General features: G+C 44.1%; 1 protein-coding gene across 4 annotated transcripts in view; it reads right to left on the bottom strand.

Moving 5' to 3' along the window:
- The window catches only part of adcy5 (adenylate cyclase 5), a 481,143-nt gene that overhangs the window by 172,130 nt on the left and 285,555 nt on the right, over positions 1-23,458 (bottom strand). For all 4 annotated transcript variants that reach the window (XM_068034839.1, XM_068034838.1, XM_068034836.1 and 1 more), the window contains exon 2: positions 3,653-3,802. In XM_068034839.1, the coding sequence (XP_067890940.1) occupies positions 3,653-3,802 (150 nt within the window). The remainder of the gene's footprint in view (positions 1-3,652; positions 3,803-23,458) is intronic.

Here is a 23,458-nt window from a genome sequence, read left to right as displayed (position 1 = left end):
CCTGGCCCCCACGTTAGCTGATATCGTTAATGGTTCCCTTTCCTCAGGTACTGTCCTCATCCCCTTCAAATCTGCCATCATCAACCCCTTCCTCAATTACCCACCCTAGAACCCTCTGTCCTTGCAAACTACTGCTCCACCAACAACTGTCTTTTCCTTTCCAAAGTCCTTGAATGTGTTGTTGCCTTCCAAATTCACGCCCAACCTTCCCATTATTCCATGTTTGGATCCCATCACAACACTGAAATGACCACAGTCAAAATCACAAATGGTGTCATATGTAATTATGGTCATGGGAAACCATTCCTCCTTGTCCTTCTTGACCAGTCTGACATGGTTGAGCACACCATCCTCCTTCAACATCTTCTATTTTAAAATTCTCATCCTAGTTTTTAAATCCCTCCATGTCCTCACCCGTTCCTATCTCTGTAACCCCCTCTGTGCCCTACAATCCTCTGAGGTCTCTGCTTTCCTCCAACTCTGGCCTCTTGTGCATCCCAACCTTCCTTTACTCCAACATTGGCAGTCGTGTTTTCAGCCACCTAGGTCATAAGTTTAGAATTCCCTCCCTAAATCTCTCTGCCTCTCCACCACTCTTTCCTCCTTTACGACAAGGGAGCAGATGCGAGTCTTCAGCCAATCCAATTCACTCCATGTGAAATCAAGAAATGGCTGAAGGCACTGGATACTGTAAAAGCTATGGGCCCTGACAACATTCCGGCACTAGTACTGAAGACTTGTGCTCCAGAACTATCTGCGTCCCTAGCAAAGCTGTTCCAGTACAGCTACAACACTGGCATTTACTCGGCAATGTGGAAAATTGCCCAGGTATGTCCTGCACACAAAAAGCAGGACAAATCCAACCTGGCCAATTACCGCCCTATCAGTCTACTCCTGATCATCAGCAAAGTGATGGAAGGGGTCGTCGACAGTGCTATCAAGCGGCACTTGATCAGCAATAACCTGCTCACTGACGCTCAGTTTGGGTTCCACCCAGGGCCACTCAGCTCCTGACCTCATTACAGCCTTGGTCCAAACATGGACAAAAGAGCTGAACTCAAGAGGTGAGGTGAGAGTGACCTGCTTGAGTGAGCTCCTTGACTGGAGTCAATGGGAATCAGGGAAAACTCTCCACTTGTCGGAGTCGTACCTAGCATAAAGGAAGATGGTTGTGGTTGTTGGAGGTCAATCACCTCAGTCCCAGGACACCACTGCACGAGTTCCTCAGGGTTGTGTCCTAGACCCAACCATCTTCAGCTGCTTCATCAATGACCTTCCCTCCATCATAAGGGCAGAAGTGGGGATGTTTACTGATGACTGCATGATGTTCAGCACCATTCGCGACTCCTCAGATACTGAAGCAGCCCGTGTCCAGATGCAGCAAGACCTGGACAACATCCAGGCTTGGGCTAATAAGTGGAAAGTAAAATACGTGCCACACAAGTGCCAGACAATGACCATCTCCAACAAGAGAGAATCTAACTGTCTCCCCTTGACATTCAATGGCATTACAATTGCTGTGGGTACACCTACACTCCAAGGACTGCAGCGGTTCACGAAGGCAGCTCACCACCACCTTCTCAAGGGCAATTAGGGATGGGCAATAAATGCTGGCCTAGTCAGCGATGCCCGCAACCCGCGAACGAATAAAAAAAACTCCTTAAAACCTACCTCACCTGTCCTAATTTCTCCTTCTTTGGCTCAGTGTCAATTTTTGAGTGATTTCACTCCTGTGAAGAACCTTGGAATGTTTTGCGATATTAAAGGTGCTATATAAATGCAAGTTGTTGTGGTCATTTTTGCAACACTATTGTGCCAGTTCTCCAATCGGAACTCTGGGGGTATATCCCACGAGTGTCTTACTCAACCCTTCCTAAACTCGATGGTGGAACTCAACCTCTCTTCCACTGTGTCAGCCTTCAGCTGGTAGCAGACTCAACTCTGAATCACAGGTTGTGAATTCAAGTCCCACTCCAGAGATTTAAGCACTTGATTCAGCCTGAGACTCCAGTGCAGCACTGAGGGAGTGTCGCACTGTTGGAGGTGCACTTTTCCACATGAGATGCTAAACTGACTGTCTGTCCTCTCACGTGGATGTGAAAATTTCCATAACACTATTCTGGCAAATAATTATCCCTCAACTTATAAAAACATATATTCTGGTCTTTATCATATTCCTGTTTGTGAGAATTTGCTATGCACAAAATTGGCTCTGTGTTTACAACAGTGACAACACTTCAGTAAGTACTTAATTGGCTATATATTGGCTGAGGAGGAAAGCCTTAGATTACAGGACGATACAGATTGGCTGGTAAGATGGGCGGAGCAGTGGCAAATGGAATTTAATCCTGATAAGTGTGAGGTGATGCATTTGGGGAGGACTAACAAGGCAAGGGAATACACAATGGATGGTAGGACCCTCGGAAGTACAGTGGGTCAGAGGGACCTTGGTGTACTTGTCCATAGATCACTGAAGGCAGCAGCACAGGTAGATAAGGTGGTTAGGAAGGCATATGGGATACTTGCCTTTATTAGCTGAGGCATAGAATATAAGAGCAGAGAGCTGTATAAAATGATAGTTAGGCCATAGCTGGAGTACTGTGTACAGTTCTGGGCACCACACTATAGGAAGGATGTGATTGCACTGGAGAGGGTGCAGAGGAGATTCACCAGGATGTTGCCTGGGCTGGAGCATTTCAGCTATGAAGAGAGACTGAAAATGCTCGGGTTGTTTTCCTTAGAGCAGAGAAGGCCGAGGGGGGACCTGATTGAGGTATACAAAATTATGAGGGGCATTGATAGGTTAGATAGGAAGGAACTTTTTCCCTTAGCGGAGGTGTCAATAACCAGGGGGCATAGATTTAAGGCAAGGGGCAGGAGGTTTAGAGGGGTTTTGAGGAAAACCGTTTTCACCCAGAGGGTGGTTGGAATCTGGAACACACTGCCTGAAGGGGTGGTAGAGGCAGGAACCTTCACAACATTTAAGAAGTATTTAGATGAGCACTTGAAACGTCATAGCATACAAGCAGGGCGGCACAGTGGCGCAGTGGTTAGCACCGCAGCCTCACAGCTCCAGGGACCCGGGTTCAATTCTGGGTACTGCCTGTGTGGAGTTTGCAAGTTCTCCCTGTGTCTGCGTGGGTTTCCTCCGGGTGCTCCGGTTTCCTCCCACAAGCCAAAAGACTTGCAGGTTGATAGGTAAATTGGCCATTATAAATTGTCACTAGTATAGGTAGGTGGTAGGGAAATATAGGGACAGGTGGGGATGTTTGGTAGGAATATGGGATTAATGTAGGATTAGTATAAATGGGTGGTTGATGTTCGGCACAGACTCGGTGGGCCGAAGGGCCTGTTTCAGTGCTGTATCTCTAATCTAATCTAATCTAAAATCTAATCTAAGATTACGGGTCAAGTGCTGGAAAATGGGATTAGAATAGATAGGTGCTTGATGGCCGGCACAGACACAGTGGGCTGAAGGGCCTGTTTCTGTGCTGTATAACTCTACGACTCCATGACTCTAAAGCACTTTAGGACGTTCTGTGATCGTGAAAGGTGTGATATGAAAATACAAGTCTTCCTGTTACGAGGTGTTTTCTTGGCCTTTGTAATCAGCACACGTGGCCCCATTTAACACTGACGTCTGGATTCTTACCTGCTGTTGGTTTTCATTCTGTGAGTGCAATCTAGCCTGGATGCACTCGCGCGTCTCCTGAAATGCCTGCCTCTGGGACACCTCCGCTGGGTAATGGGTGCAGACCCCAACAATGTTGGTGCAGGAGAAGATCAGCACGTTGGAGACCAGCTGAAAGAGGAAGAATTTTACAGGTTGAAAACAGACCATTATTATAACATAAAGATTACAACATCTAAAACTATGAAGGCAAACAAAAGAGCAGATAAAAGCTTTTACCAGTTGTGAAAACTATATTTATGTATTTCTCCCAATGTGATATTGTTGTCACATCTCTTTTCCCCTCCCCAGCTTCTCCAATTTCTGCTCACCTGCGCTCCCCCCCTCCCGCCACCCCTGCCAGCTTCGCATGATCTCATTGTGATGTATGATCCACTGTGGTATCTGCCCAATTTGCCATTCTATAAGTTTGAATCTGGATCACAAGAGCCAACAAGATATTCAGTCATGTGGGAATTCATCACTGAGCCCAACATTCGCATCCAACATCAGCATATACATACAAAACCTTGCATTTATATAATGCCTTTAATGTAGTAGAACGTCCCAAGACACTTCACAGGGACGCTTATCAAAACAATATTTGACACTGAGCCACACAAGACGATATTAGGACAGATGACCAAAAGCTTGGTCAAAGAAGTAGGTTTTAAGGAGCGTCTTAGAGTCATAGAGAGAGAGAAGTAGTGAGGCAGAGAGGTTTTGGGAGGGAATTCCAGAGCTTAGGACTTAGGCCACTGAAGGCATGGCTACCAATTGTGGAGTGAGTAAAATGGGGGATGCACAAGAGAACAGAGTTATAAAAGCAGAGAGATCCCGGGGGGTTGGAGGGCTGGAGGAAATTAGAGAGACAGCAGGTGCATGGTCATGGAGGGATTTGAAAAACGAGGATGACAATTTTAAAACTGAAGCGTTCGGATACAGGCAGCAGTGTTTTAAATGAACTTATTAATGGATGGTGCAAGGTGGGAGGCCAGCTGTTGTAATTGTCAAGTCTAGAGCTGACAAAGGCATTAATGAGGATTGTTCAAGAACAGTCAACCTGGCACAGATTGGGAGCCTCCCTGGGCAGTACCAACAAACAAGACAAGCAGCTCATCGACCCCTAGGCCTTGTAGGGGATTGTGGCCCACTACAAATCTCCTGCTGCCTGCACAGACCTGGATCACATGCTCAAGAGAGTGGCTTAAACCTTGTGACTCAGAGGTGAGAGCACTACTAATGAGGCAAGGCTGACAGTTACTGCCTTCTCCTTCCTTGATGGAGATTTGGCTCGTGGGCCAGTGTTGGTCAAATGTAAGAGATATTTAACCTCCAGTTGAAATATCTATGATTATTGAAACCTAGTGGGCAATATTTTGCTGTAACATAGTGGTTATGTTACACAGAGACCTGGTCTAATAACCCAGAGACATGAGTTTAAATCCCACCACCACAGCAGCTGGGGAATTTAAATTCAGTTAATTAAGTAAATATGAACTAAAAAGTTACCATGAAACTACTGGATTGTGGTTAAAAACTCATCTGGTTACTAATGCCTTTCAGGTAAGGAAATCTACCGCCCTTACCCAGTCTGGCTTTTTTGTGACTCCAGACCCACAGCAATGAGGTTGACTCTTAAATGCTCTCTGAAATTGCCCAGAAAGCCACTCAGTTGTATAGAAATCTATAATCCACATGGACTGCAGTGGTTCAAGAAAGCAGCTCACCACCAACTTCTCAAAGGCAATTAAGGATGGGCAATAAATGGCCTCGTCAGCAACGCCAACATCCCATAAATGAATTTTAAAAAATCTAACAGCATCTCTCTGCACCCTTCAGCTCAAAAATAATTTGCCTTGTAAGTTACTGAAAGTGCGAGCTGGTAATGGCATTGCAAGGGAAACAGGGCATCCAGGGCCAGAGTGAAAAGGGCAACCAACAGGATATCGCCTTAACTAATGAGATCTGAGGATTGGGAAATAAACAGAGAAAGGACTAAAAAGGAGGGTGAATTAAAGGGGGTGAATTCAATATCAAATCAGGTACAGACTGAAAATCAGGGAAAGGAATATTGAATTAAGAGAGAGAGAAAAAAGGGCTGTAAACAAAAGTGAGAAAAAAACTTTTTCAAATATCTCCCAAAACAATTCACAACCTGAAGGAATGAGAATCCACACTTTCTGTACCAGAGAGGTTGATTGACAATAAGACCGATCACATCATTAAAAGGATGCATATGCCAATAATTACTGGTCTTAAATATCTGTCACGAGTTTAGCTTATATTGATCGTTCAAATACAACAACAGCTGTAAGATCAGCCATGATCTTACTAAATGGCGGAGCGGGATCAAAGAGCTAAACGGCCGCCTGCTGCTTCTATTACTCATGCACTTATGTTCTTATGTTCACACAACTCAATGTTCATCAATGATGAGGCAGACAGAGAAATGCCATTTTGCAAAGCTAATGATGCAGGGGGTGCAACCTTTGGATATCCGCATTTAACCGTGCATCTGCTCCTTGCCTGAAGCTACTGCCCCATTTACCAATAAATACTGGAGAGCACCATTAGCTTCACCATAACTTTGACAGCAAAATTCTAGCCCATTGCTTCATCCATCCAGTCACCAAAGGAATGACAAAACAAGTACAACCCAAAGCCTCAGTCAACAATAGTGCAATAAAACCACCTTTAATTCCAATAGAAACCAAGACCCAGATGCTCATAAAGCCAACTTTCACCAGCTAGAACCAAATGTGTTTTTGTACCTTGCAGAGACAATTCACAAAAGTTTGCATTAATCCTTTGCGTACCATTATTAGTCATAAGGAATTCAAATCATTCATCTGATATGCAGAAAAAATACATTATTGTCACAGTGATGATCCAGGTTTAAACTCCTGGCAAGGAGGACTTTCTTTGGGGATTCCCCTGAGCAGCTGCTGCAACTTTGACAGGAATTTAGCCATGATCTGATTGAATGATGGAACAGGCTCGAGGGGCTGAATAGCCTGTTCCTGCTCATAGAAACCATGGAGAAATGGCGTGAATGCCATTTAAGCCATTTTCTCCGTGGTTTCTGCCAATTGTCTGCCAAAGTTACAATCGACCGCCAGGAGATTTCTACCCTCACCCCAATGAGTGCTTATCATATACTGGACTCTTGCTATCATGAATCAGCAGAGATAGACTGATGATAGACTGATAAGAAAAATTCAGGGAATATAATGTGCAAATTGCTGTTGACTTATATTACCCTTTGTCCAATAATGCAAATCAATCCACAAACTAGATCAATGCAGACATTCAGTCACTTCTTTTCAATTCAATCAAGACCCACAACCCAGGAGCTTCCTGGGAAGGTCCTGACCGGGAGGAGCTGCCCTAATTGGCAACTGCAGCTTCCCCTGGTTTTACAGAAACGAGGCCCGATGCCCAACTCTGGGTCGATGAACCCAGTCGCGTGCTTCAGGCGTTCCTGACACTCACTGCGCAAAGGATTCTGAAGCTTAAAGTCAGCCACGACCTCCTGAAACATCACACATTTCAGCATTCTCCTCCCTTCACAGGGGACATTGAAAAGCACTCTTGTGCGACCTGGTACCAGACTGCAAACAACTCGTTTATGTGATGTAAAAGTGACAGGAATGCATTGAGAAATGGTCTATTTGCAACGTTCCTCCATTTACAGTAAAATAATAATGATGCAACGCACTTATTTTGCATGTGTAGGTTCACTTTTCTAATAAGTGTATTCAAAGCTAACTGGAGCATGCCTTCCTGTTGTTGCCCGTTAGCGCCTTGTGTCTAACAGACCAAGAGAGACAAAGGCCATCTCAATCCTTTGATTCATGAGTATGACTAACCTCCGCAATGCAAAGGGAATGGAATGACACTTAAACCTTAGAAGGTACCCTCTTGTTGACAATAGCATAAAATGCTTGAGGTTGTACATAACAATCACCCCACTTCTTTTACTGATTAACACTTTATAAGACCATAGTAACAGTAGACTAACATTGATGAGACGACCAATATGGTAGCAATCAGTAATTTTAATAATCTATTACAACTGGTTACATGTCGTAACAAGCCAGTAAAGGAGAACTGACAATCCTTTGGACAACAGGTGACCACGAGTGTTTAAATCATCTGATCCTTTCTCCTTTACTGCTCCTGCTCTGTTCATCCTCCTCAAGGCCGTTCTTTATATACAACAACCTGCATTTATATAGTACCTTTAACATAGGAAAATGTCCCAAGAGGATTCACAGGAGCATGATCAAGCAAAAATTAACACTGAGTCGCACAAGGAGATATTAGGACAAGTGACCAAAAGCTTGGTCATATAGTGAAGTTTTAAGGAACGTCTTAAAGTGGGGGGGGGAGAGAAAGTTAGAGAGGCGGAGAGATTTAAGGAGGGAATTCCAGAGCTTAGACAGCTGGAGGCAATCACATGATCATGACATGATCTGCCCTTAATCAGTGGCGATGTGAACTCTTAATACCCATATATGTACATGTTTCCATTTTGGTTTTCTCCTCATTTTTTTTCAGCAGTCTTCAGCAGATGCAAATTCTGAAAAGCTGCACCGTTTAAGGTTACGTAACCAGCCTGACTCCAAACCAGCACTGGAGCACACAGTTACAATTTCCAGGTTTTGCTGCGAGATACTTTCTTGAGACCTCACAGCCCCTGCAATCTGAACTGTGCCTTTTACTTACCTAGAACATAGTTAAAAGATAGCAAGATCTGGGGACCATAAAAGGCAACACTGGCTCAGTACACCAGCTACTGAAATGTCACGCTTTGAGAAAAATGCAGGAATTAACATGACAGAATTATTATAAATTAAGAAATTCAGTTCAGACAAAATCCAAATTGTTACAGTTGCTCAGGAAAATGTATGAAGACAAATATTAAACACTGGCAAGATCACATTGCATAAATATTGACTTAAGGATACATGTAGTCTTGTTTTCAGCAGTTTTGGTGTGGCATCATTTCTTCTGAGTTCCAAGATTTCACTTCTTAATTTCCATTACTTTTCAGCTGGAAGTGGTTCAAGGCAGTACTAAGTAATGAAAATAAATTTTAGAGCTCAAGGTTAGATCTATTTATTTAGAGATACAGCACTGAAACAGGCCCTTCGGCCCACCAAGTCCGTGCCGACCATCAACCACCCATTTATACTAATCCTACATTAATCCCATATTCCTACCACATCCCCACCTTCCCTCAATTCCCCTACCACCTACCTACACTAGGGGCAATTTACAATGGCCAATTTACCTATCAACCTGCAAGTCTTTGGCTGTGGGAGGAAACCGGAGCACCCGGCGGAAAACCCACGCGGTCACAGGGAGAACTTGCAAACTCCGCACAGGCAGAACCCAGAATCTCTGGAGCTGAGAGGCTGCGGTGCTAACCATTGTGCCACTGTGCTGCCCTACTATCTATAATAACAGGAAATGCTGGAAATACTCACCTGGTCAGACAGCATCTGTGAAAAGAGAAACAGAATTAATGTCGTCTCTTCATTTATAAACAGAAAATAGCCCTTTACAGAAGTTACAACACTAATTGTATGGCACTGGGCCTGGTTATAGTAAATACTCACCAAACCACCCACCAACATTTTATACAGCCAAAATGGGAACAATTTTTCATAGATTTTTTCATGGTCTCAATCTTTGAAATGAAGCAGAAGGTTCTAGGTTCAAGCCTCAGTCCAGGACTTGAGCACATAATGTAGATTGACACTGGGGTGCAGTGTTGAGAGAGTGCTGCACTGTCAGCGGTGCCATCCCTTAGCCCAAGATGTTGAACATGGGTCCTGCTTCAGTGATCCAGGTGGAAGCTAAAAGATCTCATGGCACCAATTGGAAGAGCTGGGAATTCTTCCAGTTTCTTGGCTAATATTCCTCTCTCAAGCAACATCAATAAAATAAGCCATTCAACTTATTGCTGGTGCTGGGATCTTGTTGTGAGCAAACTGACTGCTGGGCTCGCCAATAATCATTACATTTGAAAGTAATTCACTGTGAGTGTGAAGTGCCATGAGAAATGTGACTTGGTGCTATATAGAATGTAAAGTGTTCTGATGGTCTATCTGTGCCAGTTTTACACTGTGTGCCCATGCCCACTGGGGACAGGGTGAGGACTAAATTGACACGTTTCATTTTGTTAACTCGCTCAAAAGACCATTCCTCATGAATGAATCCACTTAGTGAGCATCATTGGTAGGCTGTCCCACCATGGGAGGCATCAGATTGAAGCCCCAGCACTGGGCAGTGATCCAAAACGGAACCCTAATGCATGCTATTCTCCTCTCTGGCCTATAGAGGCTGTTTGTAGCAGCCCAGCTGAAATTAGGAAATGCAACACTAACTTGGCAACAAACCTGGGATTTTTCAGCTCCGTAATGACTCAGTACTACACCAAACACAAAATGTAACCCCTGAGGAAGCTATACATTAGAATCAGTTGATCGGATTGGTGGAACAAATGGTTTATAATGCAATAGCTATTGATCTCATTGCTGTTTGTGAGATGTGTGTGTGAAATAGTTCCCATGCTTGTTTACATAACAGTCAGTACACTTCAAAGTTATTCACTGTACGCAACACAATTGGAGATATTTCTTTCTTTCTTTTGGGCCTCCTTATCTCGAGAGACAATGGATACGCGCCTGGAGGTGGTCAGTGGTTTGTGAAGCAGCGCCTGGAGTGGCTATAAAGGCCAATTCTGGAGTGACAGGCTTTTCCACAGGTGCTGCAGAGAAATTTGTTTGTTGGGGCTGTTGCACAGTTGGCTCTCCCCTTGCGCCTCTGTCTTTTTTCCTGCCAACTACTAAGTCTCTTCGACTCGCCACAATTTAGCCCTGTCTTTATGGCTGCCCGCCAGCTCTGGCGAATGCTGGCAACTGACTCCCACGACTTGTGATCAATGTCACACGATTTCATGTCGCGTTTGCAGACGTCTTTATAACGGAGACATGGACGGCCGGTGGGTCTGATACCAGTGGCGAGCTCGCTGTACAATGTGTCTTTGGGGATCCTGCCATCTTCCATGCGGCTCACATGGCCAAGCCATCTCAAGCGCCGCTGACTCAGTAGTGTGTATAAGCTGGGGATGTTGGCCGCTTCGAGGACTTCTGTGTGGGAGATATAGTCCTGCCACCTGATGCCAAGTATTCTCCGAAGGCAGCGAAGATGGAATGAATTGAGACGTCGCTCTTGGCTGGCATACGTTGTCCAGGCCTCGCTGCCGTAGAGCAAGGTACTGAGGACACAGGCCTGATACACTCGGACTTTTGTGTTCCGTGTCAGTGCGCCATTTTCCCACACTCTCTTGGCCAGTCTGAACATAGCAGTGGAAGCCTTACCCATGCGCTTGTTGATTTCTGCATCTAGAGACAGGTTACTGGTGATAGTTGAGCCTAGGTAGGTGAACTCTTGAACCACTTCCAGAGTGTGGTCGCCAATATTGATGGATGGAGCATTTCTGACATCCTGCCCCATGATGTTCGTTTTCTTGAGGCTGATGGTTAGGCCAAATTCATTGCAGGCAGACGCAAACCTGTCGATGAGACTCTGCAGGCATTCTTCAGTGTGAGATGTTAAAGCAGCATCGTCAGCGAAGAGGAGTTCTCTGATGAGGACTTTCCGTACTTTGGACTTCGCTCTTAGACGGGCAAGGTTGAACAACCTGCCCCCTGATCTTGTGTGGAGGAAAATTCCTTCTTCAGAGGATTTGAACGCATGTGAAAGCAGCAGGGAGAAGAAAATCCCAAAAAAATCCCAAAAAAACAGGGCTGTGTTCTCGAGATATTTCTAATAGAATTATAAATCATTGGTTCGACCACACTTAGAATACTATGCACAGTTCTGATTAACAAAGTACATAAAAGATATTGCAGCTATTGAAAGGATACAGAATCATTGAGGAATGGAGTGATTGAATTACAAAGTGCAATGATATAAATTGAGCACACTGTCATTGGGAAAGGGTGATTTGAATGTTTTTAGGATTCAAAACGGGACTAAGTAATGTTAGACCATGACAAGCTGTTTCAGTTGTCCAGAACAGAGGACACGGCCCGCGCTGGAAGGGGATAATTTCAAAATTAATTTGTGGAAACAATATTTCGGCGAGCAAGTGTCAATCTATGAAATAGCCTCCCTAGGAAGACGGTGGAAGCTGTTACTATTGCTTCATTTAATTGCAAATTAGATCATTTCTTTCAGAAATTAACTTTTTGAGATATAGGAGTACTTTGAGACGTGACATGTGGTGAGTGTAGTGTGCTTAGGAGGGACAAAGATAACTCAACACCCATGGTTCCCAATGCTCTCCACAATTTGAGGGTTTTCCTCGCCCCATGTCTGGGTCTGTTGCACACTAATTGATAGAGATTGATTGCTATGATTAGTCAAGAATGGCAGAAGTTGAACTAGACGGACCTTGTTCTTATCTCGCCTAGCAATTCCTATGTGGTAAGGTGTTATACAAAAACAATTCTTTCCTTTCTTCTCCGTGGTGGTTTTATGTAGCGACGATGTTAATAGATGCATTGGTTGGAGTCTTTCTCTGTTCAATACTTTGAGGAACACTGCAAACCCATCCTTCGGTAACACGTTCACGGTTATCCATTCCAATCAGAGGGATTTATCACCATATCTTAACAACCTCTCGCATTCTTCCTTTTGGTGACAAGTCTCAATATCATATCAATATATGATAGTCACTAATGAACCGAATGGGGAATTCAGGAGAAACCTCTTCATTCAGAGAGTGGTGAGACCGTGGAACTCACTGCGACAGGGAGTAATTGAGGTGAATAGTATAGATGCATTCAAAGGGAAACAAGATAAACACTTGATGGAGAAAGGAATAGAGGGTTATTGTGATAGGGTGAGAGGAAGCTCGTGTGGAGCATCCAAATCGGAATGGATCTGTTCGGCTGTATGGTCTGCTTCTGTGTTGTACATTCATTGGAACCTAAAATGATGGCCACACTTTGACAGACAAGATAGTTTAGCTTCAATCAATTCAAAAAACACAAAATTCAATTAACTGCAGAGCAGCTGACAACATTAAGGGCTCCTGACAAAGCACAAAAAACCCTCCCCAACAATCTATGTTGCCAAGAAATAACTCTACTAAGGACTAGTTTATGACTACTGGCAGAATACCCAGACCATGGATTTCTATTAATTCAACTGTCTACTTTGTTTTAGTGTCATTTAATCAGTGCTCAAGCTGCTGAATCATTTCAGTGCCCTGATTGTTCTGTTCACTGGCTGTGTTTACTTCTTACCTTGTGTAACAGAATGAATTACCTCAGCCACAACCACTGATCCTAAACACTGGGCATTATTTTTGTTACTCTTCATTCTCAGGATGTGGGTGTCAGCAGCATTTATTGCCCATCCCTAACTGCCCTTGAGAAGATGGTGGTGAGCTGCCATCTTGAACCACTGCAGTCCATGTGGTGTAGGTACTCCCACAGTGCCGATAGGGAGGGAGTGCCAGGACTTTGGCCCAGCAACAGTGAAGGAACAGCAATATAGTTCCACGTCAGGATGGTGTGTGGCTTGGAGTAGACCTTGCAGGTGGTGGTGTTCCCATGCATCTGCTGCCCTTGTCCTTCTAGGTGGTAGAGGACGCAGATTTGGAAGGCGCTGTCAAAGGAGTCTTGGTGAGTTGCTGCAGTGCTGTAGATGGTACACTATGTGCCTGTAATGGAAGGAGTGAATGTTTAAGGTGGTGGACGGGGTGCCAATCAAGCGGGCTGCTTCGTCCTGGATGGTGTTGAGCTTCTTGAGTGTTGTTGGAGCTGCACCCATCCAGGCAAGTGGAGAGTATTCCATCACACTCCTGACTTGTGTCTTGAAGGTGGTGGACGGGCACTGGGGAATCAGGAGGTGAGTCACTCGCCGCAGAATTCCAGCCTCTGTGCTGCTCCAGTATCCACGGCATTTAGGTATACCAATTTTTACACTGGAAACAGGAGTATTTTGTGCTGCCAGTGTTACCATTTCAAGATGTGCTTTCCAGTAGCCCCTGCAATCAAAGCACCGCCTGTGGCTGACATAAACAGTCAGTTCCTATGGCAAGAGACAGCATGCACTGCAGTACTGTTTTTGACTTTGACTTGACTATTCTTGTACAGACCAGCAAAGCAGCTTTTCTTGTCTATATTTTTGGCATTTAAAAACTTGGTGCCACATCGCGAGTGGCAGCAGGCAGAGAGTCAGAATGCTTTTGCAACTTTTAGATAGCTGCAACTTTTGTTGGCCTTGATGCTGTCAATCCATCACACTGTATAAGTTGAATCAATTTGAGGGAGTTCAGTTAGTGTAATGTAAATGTGCAATCAAATGTAGCCGAAGAACATAAGAATTGGGGGCAGGAATAGACTTGCTCCACCATTCAATATGATCATGCCCCGAAACTTGCTGATCTCCCAGTGCAAAGAGCTGCCGACGACTGAGTGTTGCAGACTGGCACATTCCAAGGTCCAGGACTATGTGCTGAGGGACGCACTAAAGCTTGGGGCAGCTGCTGCAAAGCTCAATGGAGAAAAGCCACTGTATAAGGCCCTCCCGCCAGAGTACATTGAGAGGCTGGAAACTGTGTAAAACTTCACTCACACCAGACACATACATATACAGACAAAATATACATAATGCACACTATGTATACACAGACTACACATATACACCTAAACGCAACATTAATATACACACAAAGAGTGCATATACACAAATATGCACACACCCCAGACACATTAAGGTTACGGACAGCTACACTTTAGTAGGAAAATAGCACCAACACTCCAGTCATCAAACAACACAACCTTCGATTCGCTATGAGCAACTTCATGAGAGGTTTGTTAGCATTCACAAACTATCAGAGGCTCCTGTACGCTGACAGCTCAAGACCTGATGGAATCACTGGAGCCCCTCTCCATCCTGTTTCCTCGCCAACTATCAGCAAAAAAGCTAAGTGGAGGAAAGGCCAATTGCTGATTTTGGATGTATTCTATGATGCTCTGATGTGTATTACATGTGTGGGGTTGAGATGACACGGACAGACTCCCTGAGGTTTGGCCCCTGTGGTTTACGATGTCTGCCTTACATTCACCTTGTGTTACACTGCAAGCTCTCTCATTCTGTTTGTAACATCTCCCAAAGTATCCACTATTATCCATGGAACTTTGCCAAAACCCCCTAAAGAGCAGAATCATTTAGGCTCCTAATGACTTTCATGTGAAGTCTTGGTGCATTTTGTTTAAGATATGTTTGAATTGAGTGGCTGACTAAATGGGCCAAGTCATAAAAATCAGCAAATTGGCCGCTTTTATCTGAAGCTTATGGAAGTCTGTTCCAAGCAGAACCCTCCTTAACGAAGCAGTAAATAGTTTATCAAGATCCCAAATGCCATTAGGAAGGTCAAACATTATCTTAGTTTACAATACGGAGGAACTGCAGCAGTTTCCTGCAAATCAAAATGGTCACAGCATCTCTCCTGCTAAACATCAGGAGCTCTTGCTTATGCTGAGAAATGTTGGGCGGTAGGATGTCATGGATTGTTCCAGAAGTGACCCACCGATGTTTAGGGAGAATTAAATAGCCAAGGCAGAGTTGTGAAATTCCCTCATTTCCCAAAGGCGCTGACTCTCAGGATGTGTCTCCCAGAAGCTTGACTGCTCGTGTGGATCTCAACAGTTTCAGTAGGCTATTTGACCTTGTGCGGGGTTGAGGGGGGGGGGGGGGGGCGGGCAGTGTAGTTGAGCTCAGAATCTGTTCTCACTTGGCACATGCACCCACACACTTCCCAGTAGGGCTCACTAGATTCTGATCAGAAGGGAAAACCTAGCACGATTCCACCCCCCACCCGCCCCCCACCCCCTCAATCTATCTCAAGAACAGCCAAAAAAAACAAGCACAGGCATGACAGGCTGAATGGCCTCCTTCTGTGCTGTAAGATTCTATGGTTCATTTGTATATGATGGGAAGCTAGATAAGCACATGAGTCAGAAAGGAATAGAAGGATATATTGTTGGGGTTAGAGAAAGGGTGGGAGAAGGCTCATTTGGAGCAGAAACACCAGTATGGACGAGTTGGGCTGAATGGCCTGTTTCTTTGCTGTAAATATTATGTAATGAAGCCTTGCAGCTAGGAATCTTCTATTGAGGTTGGGATTAAGGCCCCCAAGATTAGGTAGGGAGTCTCTTAAATCTGCCTCTGCTTTGATCTGCCTGAGCTGGGGACGCTTGTTGCTGGCACTAAGTTCTGTTATTACTGTGCTGTGTTGGTTCTCGAGCCAGTGATGACAGTGAAAAAGCCATTAATTTAGCAATATCTCGTCAGAGCTACAAATGGGCCTTCTGCCTGATGAAATCATTGGGGCCTGCTGTGTTAATTAGAAAAACTCATCCCCAGTTACAACGACTGTGATTTAAAGGCATGCCTCACAGGGAGAACTATTGTGTGCCCTTGACTAATGAGGCTGAACCAACACCGTAAAATAATAACTAAAACTCCCTTTTCTTAAAGGGGGTCTAACCATAGTGGAAAAGTGTCTGGCAGATTTGTTTTTATTTCCTTTGGAGAAAATGAGATAGAAGAGTTGTGTATAACTTCCCCGAAACATTGACTACACACATCACAACAACAGCTTGCATTTATATAGTACCTTTAATGGAGCAAAACATCCCAAGGAAATTTGCAGGAGCCTCATCAGATAGAAATTTGACACCGAGCCACATCAGGAGCTATTAGGACAGGACAAGTTGGTCAAAGAGGTAGGTTTTAAGGAGTGTCTTAAAGGAGGAAAGAGAGGTAGAGAGGTTTAGAAAGAAAGTCTTGCATTTATATAGCACCTTTCATAACCTCAGGATGTCCCAAAGTGCTTCACAGCCAATGAAATACTTTTGAAGTGTAGTCACTGTTGTTATATAGGAAACGCAGCAAATAATTTGTGCACAGCAAGATCACACAAATGGCAATTATATAATGACCAGACAATCTGTTTTTGTTTTTAATTATGTTGACTGAAGATAAACATTGTTTAATTCACTGGGAAGAACTCAATTTAACATCTCACCTGAAAGACAGCACCTCTGATAATGCAGCACTCCCTCAATATTGCACTGAGCACCAATCTAGATTTTGTGCTCAAAGTCTCTGGAGTGGGCCTTGAAAGCCAGAACCTCTGACTCAGAGGTCAGTGTGTTACCAACTGAGCCACATGACTCAGAGAGGGGATGCAAGAGATAACTCACTTAGTATCAACTGACTTTGCATCATCACGTTGTGTCTCTGGACTTTAAGGTTGAATTAATAACGGAGTGAGCTGTAGTTGATGAAATGGTTTATAAATGCTATCTAAATTGATCTGGCTATCTACATACTTTGTTCAACTCAATTTGTGAGGCATAAGTTAAATCGCACTGCAAAGATTCACAGCACAACAGGCAATTTGGCCCAAGAGAGACATACTGGTGGTTATTTGTTTTTATTCGTTCATGGGATGTGGGCATCGCTGGCTAGGCCAGCATTTATTGCCCATCCCTAATTGCCCTTGGGAGGTGGTGGTGAGCTTATTGAGGGAGAATAAGTGAGCCTTCTTGAACCGTTACAGTCCATGTGGGGTAGGTACACCCACAGTGCTGTTTGGGAGGGAGTTCCAGGAGTTTGACCCAGCAATAGCAAAGGAACAATTATATAGTTCCAAGTCAGAATGGTGTATGACTTGGAGGGGAACTTGCAGATGATGGTGTCCCATCTGCCTGTTTGTTCTTGTTCTACTAGGTGGTAGAGAGTGAGGGTTTGGAAGGTGCTGTCGAAGCAGCCTTGGTGAGTTGCTGCAGTGCATCTTGTAGATGGTACACACTGCTGCCACTGTGCGTCGGTGGTGAAGAAAATGAATGTTTAAGTTGGGGAATGGGGTTAAATGGAGGTCATGCTCCACATGAGCTTCCTCCCATCCCTCTTCATCTAATCACAGCAACATACCCTTCTATTTCTTTCTCCCTCAATATGCTTATCCAGCTTTCCCTTAAATGTATCTATGCTATTTGCCTCAACTGCTCCTTGTGGTAGCGAGTTCTACATTCTCACCACTCTCTGTGTAAAGCAGTTCCTCCTTCTCTATATTGTAGAAAGACTTCACAAGCCCATGGCTTGACTGAATCTCAGTGATAGCTGCATTAAATTCGCTACACTATATCCTGTAACCATTAGGAATATACATCCTCTGCAAAGAGATAATTAATCATTTCAGGAAATGGGACAAAATCTTGCCCCACCCCTGCTTTATTTGCTTAAAACCTATTACATTTCTAACCTTTGCCAGTTCTGATGAAAGGTCACTGACCTGAAACGTTAATTCTGCTTCCCTCTTTACAAATGCTGCCAGACCTGTTGGGTATTTCCAGCATTTTTTGTTTTTATAACAGAGAACTTTTCTTGATTAAGATCTTAAAAGGTATGATGCTCGTTAGTACCCCCAGAGGCAGTGTTATAATCTCTTACAAAGTCAGTTTGCCAATCATGTTCATTAATTAATGATAAGTATTGTTTCATATTGTTTCACAATCCCTTCATTGTTACTTGATTGCTCACCACCCACAAAGGAATCCTTTCACCGTTCAAAGATCAAAGAGGAAAATACCCTCCAGTGTGAGTCTTTCAGCTCCTTTGAACAATTCCCCCATTTACCCCATACTTGTATCTGATCTTACATATGACCCAGCGCAATATATTTGTCCACATGTCTATTCAGGTGATGTTTTTACTTATTTATTTTTTCCCCTCCTATCAAAAATAGGCGTTGTCTTGCTGAAAATGTGTCAGCGAACGTTTCTCTTTACACAGAGTCATCCAGCACCGAAGGAGGCCATTCCACCCATTATGCTGGTGCTGGTTCTTTGAAAGAGCTATCCAATTAGTCCCACTCTTCGCACTTTTTCCTCATAGCCCCTGCAATTCTTTCCTTTTCAAGTATTTATCCAATTCCTTTTTGAAAGTTACTATTGAATCTGCTTCTACTGCCCTTTTGGGCAGTGCATTCCAGATCACAACTCACTGTGTAAAAAATATTCTCCTCATCGCCCCCCCCGCTAGTTCTTTTGTCATTTATCTTAATTCTATGTCCTCTGGTTACCGACTCTCCTGCCAGTGTAAACATTTTCTCCTTATCTATCCTCACAAAACCCTTCATAATTTTAAAACTTCTGTTAAATCTTCCCTTAATCTTCTTTGCTCGACATACATAATTCACGTTGAAACATCACTGTGCTGATTGTGAGTGACCAGGGTGGGGTGCAAAGCGACTGAAGCACGATGTTAGAGGGATGGTTGATGATCAGTGACTTCATAAACTACAGCGTTTCAGCTTTGAAAAGAGACATCTTAAAGGGGACCATATAAAGGATAAAGAACTCGCATTTCTATAGCGCCTTTCTCAACCTCAAGACCTCCCAAAGCGCTTTGCACTAAAGAAGTCCTTTTGAAGTGCAGTCACTGTTGTAATGTAGGAAATGCAGTAGCCAAACACACAGCAAGCTCCCACAAACAGCAACATGATTATGATCAGACCAACTGTTTTAGAGATGTTTGTTGAGAGATTAAACATTGGCCCGGGACACTGGGGATAACATCCCTACTCTTAACTTGAAATAGTACCATGGGATCTTTGATACCCACCTGAGAGGGCACAGGGCCTCCATTTCAGATCTCATCTGAAAGACAACAGCTCCAACAGTGCAGTACTCCCTCAGCACTGTGCTGGGAGCGTCACCCTCTAGTGTGGGACATGAACTCCCAATTTTAAGAATCAGAGGCAAAAGTGCTACCCACTGAGCTACGGCTAACACCAGAAGAATGCGATAGCTTATAGGAGGGCCTATAAAGGCACAATAAAAGGGAAAGAACTCAGATTCCGAAAGTGTCTTTTACAACCTCAGGACATCCCAAAGCGCTTTACAGTCAAAGAAGTACTTTTGACTTGTAGTTACTTAGTAATATCCCCGCTCTAGTTACTGACTCCATCCCTCTCCCTGGCAACAGTCTGAGACTAAAACAGTCTGTTCGCAATCTTGGTGTCATATTTAACCCCATTATGAGCTTCCGACCTCACTTTTGTGCCATCACTAAGGCCGCCTATTACCACCTCTGTAAAATCACCCGACTTCGTTCCTACCTCAACTCAGCTTCTGCTCAAACCCTCATTCATGCCTTCGCTACCTCTAGACTTGACTATTCCAATGCAATCTTGGCTGGTCTCCCACATTCTACCCTCTGTAAACCTGAGGTCATCCAAATTCTGCTGCCCATATCTTAACTTGCACCAAGTGCCATTCACTTATCACCCCTGTGCTCACTGACCTATATTGGCTCCCAGCCAACCAGTGTCTTGATTTTTAAAATTTGCATCCTTGTTTTCAAATTCCTAAATGGCTTCGGCCCTCCCTATCTCTGTAATCTGCTCCAGCCCCACAACACTCTGAGATATTTGCGATCCTCTGATTCTGGCCTCTTGAACATCCCCAATTTTAATTGCTCCACCATTGGTGGTCGTGTCTTCAGTTGCCTAGGCTCCAAGCTCTGGAATACATTCCCTACATCTCTCTGCTTCTCCACCTCACTTTCCTCCTTTAAGACACTCCTTAAAACCTACCTCTTTGACCAAGCTTTTGGTCTTCTAACCTAATATCTCCTGATGTGGCTCGGTGCCATATTTTGTTTCATAATGATCCTGCGAAGCACCTTGGGACATTTTATTGCTTTGCAGTTGCTATATAAATGTAAGTTGTTGTTGTTGACTGAGGTAACAAAAGTAAACTCACCCCATACTAAGTACCCCCAGCCTTAAGTTTGTGCATCACTGAGACAAGCGTGAGTGATCATTTGGCTTTCGGTCTGGGGTGAATCTCTGTGCTCAGGGTTAGCTATCGTTATGTGATGCACGGGGCAAAGTGAGAGGGAGAGAGAGAGAGAGAGGAAGCGCACAAGCGAGGGGAGGAGGGAGAACAGGGAGCTGAGGCTAACTGTGGCAATTGTGCTGCTCCCTATCTGAGATTAAGTAACTCAGACCAACAACTTGCATTTATATAGTGCCTTTTAACATAATAGAACATCCCAAGGTGCTTTACAGGACCCAATTAGAGTTGACACCAAGCCATAAAAGGAGATATTAGGGCAGGTGACCAAAGGCTTGGCCAAAGAGGTGGGCCTTAGGCAGGCTTTTACCAATGTCATAAAGCAGGAGACCAGGAGTTAAAGCTGGGACGTTCATGGTCTGTTTGACTCAATGCCCTACAAGGCAGCAAAATTGAGAATCCTTAATTTTTGGAAGGCATAAAAACAGAAAATAAACCAGGAATGTGCAAAGCATTCTGTGCCCACAGCATGAAACATCCTGCTCAGCAAAGGAATTAATGGACTGATTCTTAGTTCATTAGGAGTGCAATCCAAATATATCAGTTCAGAGGAGCATACAGAGGAAGGAAAAAGAAAAGGTGGAGAGCTCTTGCAGAGGGCCAGCACAGGCCTGATGGACTGAACGACCTCCACGTGTGGTGTATGATTCCATAATTAAGAGGACAGGGAAGTAATAAAGAAGGCAAAGAGAAGCAGGAAGCAAAAGAGATAGAAGCAGAAGAGAAGAAAAATAAATCAGAACAGGAGAGAATTGCTCGTGTACAATGTTAATTCAGACTGTCGTCTGCACCGCCTGCAGATACATGGTGGTTAGCATCAACTCGGCTGCATGACTTCCATCTGTACGCTATTTAATGCTCGTCTTTTGGATGAGACATGAAACTGAGGCCCCGTCTGCCCTCTCAATTGGATATAAAAGATCCCATGGCCACAATTTGCAAGATGAGCAGGGAAATGCGCCCAGTACCCTGGGCCAATATTTGTCCCTCAACCAACATCATGAAAAAAAAACTGATTATCTGGTCATTATCTCATTACGGTTTGTGGGATCTTGCTGTGAGTAAATTGGCTGCCGCTTTTCCTGTATTACAACGGTGACTTGACTTCAAGATTACTTGGTTGGCTGCAAAGTGCTTTGAGATGGCCCGAGGTCACAAAAGGTACAATATACAGTAAATGTAAGTCTTTCTTTAAGGGAGACATTAAGCAAGTTAATAGAAAGCAGGATAATGCCTCCAGGAAAATAGCAGACAGAGGTATATCAAACGGACGTGCTGCATACTCAGATACCAATATGGACAACAGCAATTCCTGAGCTTTGTCTCTGTATCTAACCTGCGTGTACAATGCAGCTGAAGCAAAGATATGTTTAGTGTGAAACTGCGTATGTGCATTTTTTTTGGTTAAACATCTAAACCTCATTTGTCACAGTAAGAGCTCACTTGCTGAGAAATCCCTTTAGAATAGGTTATGCAAAGCCACAGGGAATGTGGGCCTCTGTAGGACAGTCTCAAGGCAGCCAAGGCCAGAGGAGATCATTCAACTGTTTCATTCTATGCATCATGAAATACAAGAACTAGGAAGTTATGATAAAACTGCAGAGAACACTGATTCGGCTTCAACTGGTGTATTGTGTCCAGTTCTGGGCACCACACTTTAGTAAGGATGTGAAGGCATTAGAGAAGGTGTAGAAAAGATTCACAAGAATAGTTCCAAAGATGACAATCTTCAGTTGCGTGGATAGGTTGGAGAAGCTGTGTCTGTTCTCCGTGGTGATTAGAGGATTAAGAGGAGAATTGATAGAGGTGTTCAAAATCATAAGGGGTTGGGACAGAGTAGATAAGGAGAAACTGTTCCCACTAGCCAAAGGATCCAGAACCAGAGGACACCGATTTAAGGTGATTGGCAAAAGAACTATAGACGACATGGAGAAAAATGTTTTTTTTGCAGCGAGTGGTTAGGATCTGGGATGCACTGCCTGAGAGTGGAGGCACGTTCAATTGCGGCCTTCAAAGGAAAACTGGATAATTAGCTGAAGAGCAAAAATTTGCAAGGCTATGGGGAAAAGACTGGGAAGTAAAGCCTGGCTCGAGTATAAAATTAAAACCCGACCCAGGCCCGACCCGACCACAGCCAACCCAAACCTGACCCGAAAATATCAAACATGTTATTAATATAGAAAAATAGAAACATGTCAAAAGGTAGATTAAAAAGAAAACAATACAAAAAAAAGCTCGAACACAGCTAACCCGGAGTTTAATCCGGACAAATGTGAGGTAATGCATTTTGGGAGGTCTAATGCAGGTGGGAAGTATATAGTAAATGGCAGAACCCTTAGGAGTATTGACAGGCAGAGAGATCTGGGCGTACAGGTCCACAGGTCACTGAAAGTGGCAACGCAGGTGGATAAGGTAGTCAAGAAGGCATACGGCATGCTTGCCTTCATCGGTCGGGGCATAGAGTATAAAAATTGGCAAGTCATGTTGCAGCTATACAGAACCTTAGTTAGGCCACATTTAGAATATTGCATGCAATTCTGGTCGCCACACTACCAGAAGGGCGTGGAGGCTTTGGAGAGGGTACAGAAGAGGTTTACCAGGATGTTGCCCTGCTCTGGAGGGCATTAGCTATGAGGAGAGGTTGGATAAACTCGGATTGTTTTCACTGGAACGACGGAGGTGGAGGGGCGACATGATAGAGGTTTACAAAGTTATGAGCGGCATGGACAGAGTGGATAGTCAGAAGCTTTTTCCCAGGGTGGAAGAGTCAGTTACTAGGGGACATAGGCTTAAGGTGAGAGGGGCAAAGTTTAGAGGGGATGTGCGA

Source organism: Heterodontus francisci, chromosome 7 (assembly GCF_036365525.1).
Source record: "Heterodontus francisci isolate sHetFra1 chromosome 7, sHetFra1.hap1, whole genome shotgun sequence".
NCBI lineage: Eukaryota > Metazoa > Chordata > Chondrichthyes > Heterodontiformes > Heterodontidae > Heterodontus > Heterodontus francisci.
Note: the sequence above shows the minus strand (reverse complement) of the source record. Positions and strands in the feature narration are given on the sequence as shown.